Genomic DNA, 5,196 nt, shown 5'->3' on the forward strand with positions numbered 1-5,196 from the left:
GGCCACTCCATCACGTCAACTTTTTGAACCGCAAGCTATTTCTTCACCATTTTAGCGGTATGCTTGGGATCGTTATCGTGCTGGAACTGCCACTTCAACGGCATCTCCCACTCGGCATGAGGCAACATCACGGTTCGTAGTATTTCTGCGTAGCAGTGCTGGTCCATAATACCTTTAATCAAAAAGATGGGACCAACACCGTGCCACGAGAAACAACCCCAAACCATGATGTTGCCCCCGTGCTTAACGGTCTTTACTTTATACTGCGGCTTATACGCAGTGTTAACTGGTCGATGACCTTGGTTTCGTCGGACCACAGTACATTCCGCCACTTGTCGCTGGCCCAATCAACGCGCTTTTGCGCAAAGTTGATTCGCGCCTGCAAGTGGCACCGTTTCAGCAACGGAACCTTGCGGCGACACCGGACGACCAGGTTGTTCTCAACCAGGCGACGCTGGACCGTTCCATCGCTTACCGATAGCTCCAGCTCGTCCCTTATCGCTCTGGCCTACTTAAAAGGATCGGCTTTACACAACCGCGTCATCCTAGCATCGTCTTTCGCAGTAGTTTTGCGCGGACGACCGGCGGATACCTTTCTTCCCATGCTATGAATAGCATTCATTACAAAGGTTTTCGAGCGCCCAAGCTTGGCAGCAATCGCGCGCTGCGACTCGCCAGCAGCCGCCAAACGCTTGATCAGCTGAAGCTGCTCTTCAGTTGCGTGCACACCACGACCCATCGCAAACAACAAAGCAAAAAACACTTGGAAAAAAACGGGAGCAAAAAAGAACGTGTGGTCTCGTCGAAGGCTTTGAACACAGTGCTAGCGATTAACTTCCGATACCCGTTCTCTCAACAATCTGAGAGAACACCGTTCGGCACTGCTTCGTGTGCGAGAGCGTACGCGCGTACTAAACTACTAAGGTACTAAACCACACAGCGGAGCGATACTACCCAAGCGAGTAAAAATTCGGTTTTTCGGCTACTTTTTTGTATTTGTTTTCGAGCACGAAATCAAACCCGAAAAAATATCCGAGATACAGATATTTTTCGGACGATAAACCGAAGCAGACCCGAAGGCTACGCATACATACGCATTTACATAGGGAAGCGAGGCAAAAATCAAAGTCAAAAAGGAACCCAAAAAAAAGTTTCGCACCTCTTACGATGCAACTTTAGAATTTTTTTACGTGTGTGTGTTTTCTTATTTGTTTTTATCAGGCGCGCTTGTCCCTTTCACATACACTGTCACATTTTTAATTTCATGTGTAGGTTGTTCGACGGCACGTGTTTTCATTACATACGGTCTGAAGAGTGAAGTGGAAGATCTTTAGTTATCGGTGATTTTTCTCTGTGGAAAGGTAAGTAGAAATGGGGTTTTAAGTTGATTATGTACAGTGTAATTATGAATATTTACCATCAATCCGGAACCGTCGCCTTAACCGTAGAGTTATCGCGATCTTGCTGTTGAGGCTCGTAGCAAAGGCGGTTTTGTGATGTTCGTTGGTATCTGCGAAAGCTTAGCTTTTGTTCGAGTGAATCGATGAGCAATTTTTTTTTTATTTCAAAGTGTTAATTAAAGATTCTTTTGTTTTAGCAAAATGTATAACCAATCCAGTGAAGCAAAACAAATCGAGAAGATTAACAACCAAAAAGAGATATATTCCGATATTGTAAATATTCGAAGAGGTAAGTTGTTATCGCAATAATATAATTGCTTCGATCAACTACCTAATGTTCTTCATTATAGATCCTCAATATACTTCGCAACAATTTCTTAACAACACACCACCAATTCCATCGTCATCTAAACCAAGAATATTGAGTGTTTTGGAATTACCGCGTCTCATAACTTTTCCTCGCTTGGAAACTGTGTCGACGATCACCAACAACAACAACAACAACAACTTAACAAGTCAACAACTATCGCCGAACAACCCATTTCAACCAACAAACACCGGTGAGTTTGGTTAATTATATAATATAATTACGGATTATATATATCCGTAGATAATATAATTTTCATGTCACTTTTGAATTTCAGAAATCACGCTATCGCCAAACAATCCGTTTTCGCAGCAGCCAATCCCACAAAGTACGTAAACAGAAAACATTTTGTTTAATACAAAAAACAATAATAAATATCTGTTTCTTATTTTAGAGACCGATATTCGATACCTGTGTTCTCCCAACAATCCGTTTTCACCTCAACATATCGGTAGGGAAAAAAGAATATCGTTTGTTCATGAACTAACAATAATTCATTATAATTTGCATTTACAGCACACGATACTAAACAGCAAAATAGTATAGGCACCGTTTCTAGTGGTAAGCGTAAAATAGTTATGTTAAAAATTATTACCTATTTTAGCAGAAACGATCATCATCATATTTACTATTTGCAGTGCAAAAAAAAGGAAAATCATGGAAGATTTCGCGCCCGTCGATACCAACCAAATAGCTGAATTATTTGAGGGATTAAGAGTGACCTTAAGTAAAAAAAAATGATGAAAATTTCGACGTGCTCAATGACAAGGTCAATGCGTTGCATAATCGGATAGATTATATTGATAAGAAAATGGATATAGTTCTTAAAAATTCAGCAAAAGTGACATCCCATGTGGATGAATTGGTTGCGGCCACTTGTCCTCGCGCAGGAATTTTTCCGAGGACAGAATTTCATTTGACGCCGATTAGTTCAGAAGAAGAAATTATATCATTTAATGACAAACTTTCTTCTGATCCTGAGTTCAGAAAACAGGTGGTGTCATGGATGCAAATGCAAATAACACGCGCAAACATTGATAACCGTTTGCACGAGGCAATAGATTTAATATTTACAAAATCATTTCTTTCTACTATGAATTGGACAGGAATTAGTAAAACAGCAGGTGTTAAAAAAAATAGGATTAGGATGCTTTAGCAATATATTAGATTTATTTGTAGATATAAGTAGTAATAACTTAGCAAAACCCACTATTTCGTTTGTAGGATATTTTTTAAAGAATAAATTGAAGCATTCTAAGGAGCGTCTTCGCATTCTTGAAACCAAGAGGACGTCGTCTCATACAGTGAAGCGTTCTTAGACGGTTTCAATGTTTTTTGCAACATATTTTTACTGTTTAATTAAAATTTCATTAATTTCCTTATCCATTTTCTATTTAGTTTATTAGTTTATTGATGATGAATTAATTGAATTAATTGCTGCACCGTTTGTTTGTTTTTCCTCATTTATTTCATTATAATTCTCCAGATCATAATTTAATACTTGCAACCCTCGCTGGATAGGATTTTTGTTAATTGGCGAAATTTTGTAAAAAAATAAATGAAACTTTCATTCATAGTGTTATGTTGTTCTTAGTTTATTTTCTGTAATTATTATTAAATAAAAGATATGATGTTATAGTGTGTTTCACAAAACCTCTTTCATTCAATAAGAGTGTGTAGCAACGGAACAAATATGATTTCTTCTTTTCGTGAGGTTGATATAGCCACTAGCTTACATCTGATGTTTCCTAAAATCGTGTCTTCGCAGTTTTACGACAAAGTATTTTCAAAACCTTTAAATGTGTAAATTTCGCTTGATTCAAAAGGGTCGTTAAACACCAAACCTGTAAGATTAACTTTCTTTCCTGTTATATGAACATTATGGGTTTGTAGGGAATCAAGAACCACCCATTTCTCGAATTGTTCTGCAATAGAAAATTTGAGCGAAGCCTTAGTGATATTAAATTTCCACGTTTTGTTACTGCAGGATATTTCATATTGCTTGTCGACCTAGGTGTGTTGAAGTCATCTTTCTCGGATATACGATTAATAGCCTGTCCCAAGTTCTTCCAGCCACTTCGAATCATGCCCTTCAAAACCTGTAAGTGGTTCTCAAACGGGTAGGTAGAAATTGATGGAAGTGGACCAAATCGTACTACATCATCATATACGTGATGCAGGTTGTGGACATTACTTGTTATGTAACGTTCCCCGTAAATGTTGGCGTATTGCTGGATAAACTTATCCAATAATTGGCCGGCAAGCACCCACTTGTCTTTGTAAACAGTTGATGATAAAATTGTAACTGCACAAAACAATAGCATGAAGTGGCTGTACATTTGATCATTCAAATTCGACTTTAGTACAACAAAACCCGCATAGTGCAAAAAATATGAAAATTCGACTCCTTTCCAAAATTTTAAAAATTTTATAGAACGTAGGTTTTGGTGCATTTCCGAAGGAAGTTTTATCTTTGCGAAAGCATTTGAAATTTTTTCGCATTGCTCCAAAGACCATGCTTTCTTTCCAAGATTGCCGTCTCGCCAACCTGTAAGCAAACGCTTAACTATTCCAAGATAGAACAAATGCAACGGATCCGAAACAACAAAATCCTTGACCATGTCAAAATGCTTCAATTCTAAAAGTGGACAGTATTTCTTATTATGTCCAGGGTATTCATTGTTTTGAAAACCCTGATGTGTTCGTTTGGGCGCATTCAAAGTAAGGGAAGACTACGGTGTGACCAATGTGGCTATACTCGCTAACAATAGTACACTTTGCGCAACTGTCGTAGCCTGTGTGTCCAGCCATACCTAAAAAGATTGTACATAAATTCATAGTTAAGTAAATGTTATTCTTGAACATAATTTCTGTAAGAACAGTTTTCTTTACCTTTAATGAAGGCTCTCGCCGTAGTGTCAGCAACAATGGCACGCAAACTAATATTAATATGCTCTCCTTGGATTGTTATACCATGTGAGATGAGAGTATTTAGTTCATCTACTAATGGCCGGAGGAACTTTTCATTATTATCTGGCTTGTTTAAGCCACAAAAAATAGCAGCAGTCATCACCGGCGCTTGAGGTAATTCTTCGATCGTAAATAAAATCGGCCAAAACTGCTTACAGCTGCTTTTATGCAGAGGTAGTCCATCAATCGAAAGTGAAATTGTTAAATGTTTACATGTACACTTAGATGTGCTGCAACAAAAAAATAAAATGAAATTTTTATTTCATTTCAAACTACCAAAAATAATTCAACAAACAGCTACTGATCCCACGATACCAATATTGGCCGCCACAGATCTCTGTGATCTCCGAGGAAGTATTACGTTTTGTTCTTAGTAATGTTTTTGCTGTTGCAGGCACTTTCACATTTGCTTTTTTAAACAGTTGAAGAATCATATTAACTGGTTGATGCATAGCGTTG

At 38.0% G+C, this 5,196-nt stretch overlaps 1 protein-coding gene across 2 annotated transcripts; it reads left to right on the top strand.

The window, feature by feature from the left end:
- The first annotated feature begins 306 nt into the window (after positions 1 to 306).
- LOC125769463 (uncharacterized) lies at positions 307 to 3,629 on the top strand. 2 transcript variants are annotated; one of them, XM_049438204.1, is made up of 5 exons: positions 307 to 1,960; positions 2,045 to 2,095; positions 2,162 to 2,218; positions 2,284 to 2,328; positions 2,406 to 3,629. In XM_049438204.1, the coding sequence occupies exons 1-5, from the start codon at positions 1,735 to 1,737 to the stop codon at positions 2,459 to 2,461; spliced, it is 435 nt and encodes a 144-aa protein (XP_049294161.1). In that variant the 5' UTR covers positions 307 to 1,734; the 3' UTR covers positions 2,462 to 3,629. The 2 variants fall into 2 exon arrangements, with proteins under 2 accessions (XP_049294161.1, XP_049294157.1); XM_049438200.1 differs by having other exon boundaries at positions 307 to 1,361; positions 1,598 to 1,960; positions 2,284 to 2,470.
- The last annotated feature ends 1,567 nt before the right edge of the window (positions 3,630 to 5,196 follow it).

Source organism: Anopheles funestus, chromosome X, assembly GCF_943734845.2.
Source record: "Anopheles funestus chromosome X, idAnoFuneDA-416_04, whole genome shotgun sequence".
Taxonomy (NCBI): Eukaryota; Metazoa; Arthropoda; class Insecta; order Diptera; family Culicidae; genus Anopheles; species Anopheles funestus.

Bases quoted from the DNA above. Each gene is read 5' to 3' on its own strand.
- LOC125769463 (XM_049438200.1), top strand. From the start codon at position 1,735: ATGTTCTTCATTATAGATCCTCAATATACTTCGCAACAATTTCTTAAC. The intron at 1,961-2,044 runs GTGAGTTTGGTT...TTTGAATTTCAG, and splicing joins ATTTCAACCAACAAACACCG to AAATCACGCTATCGCCAAAC. The intron at 2,096-2,161 runs GTACGTAAACAG...TTCTTATTTTAG, and splicing joins GCAGCAGCCAATCCCACAAA to AGACCGATATTCGATACCTG.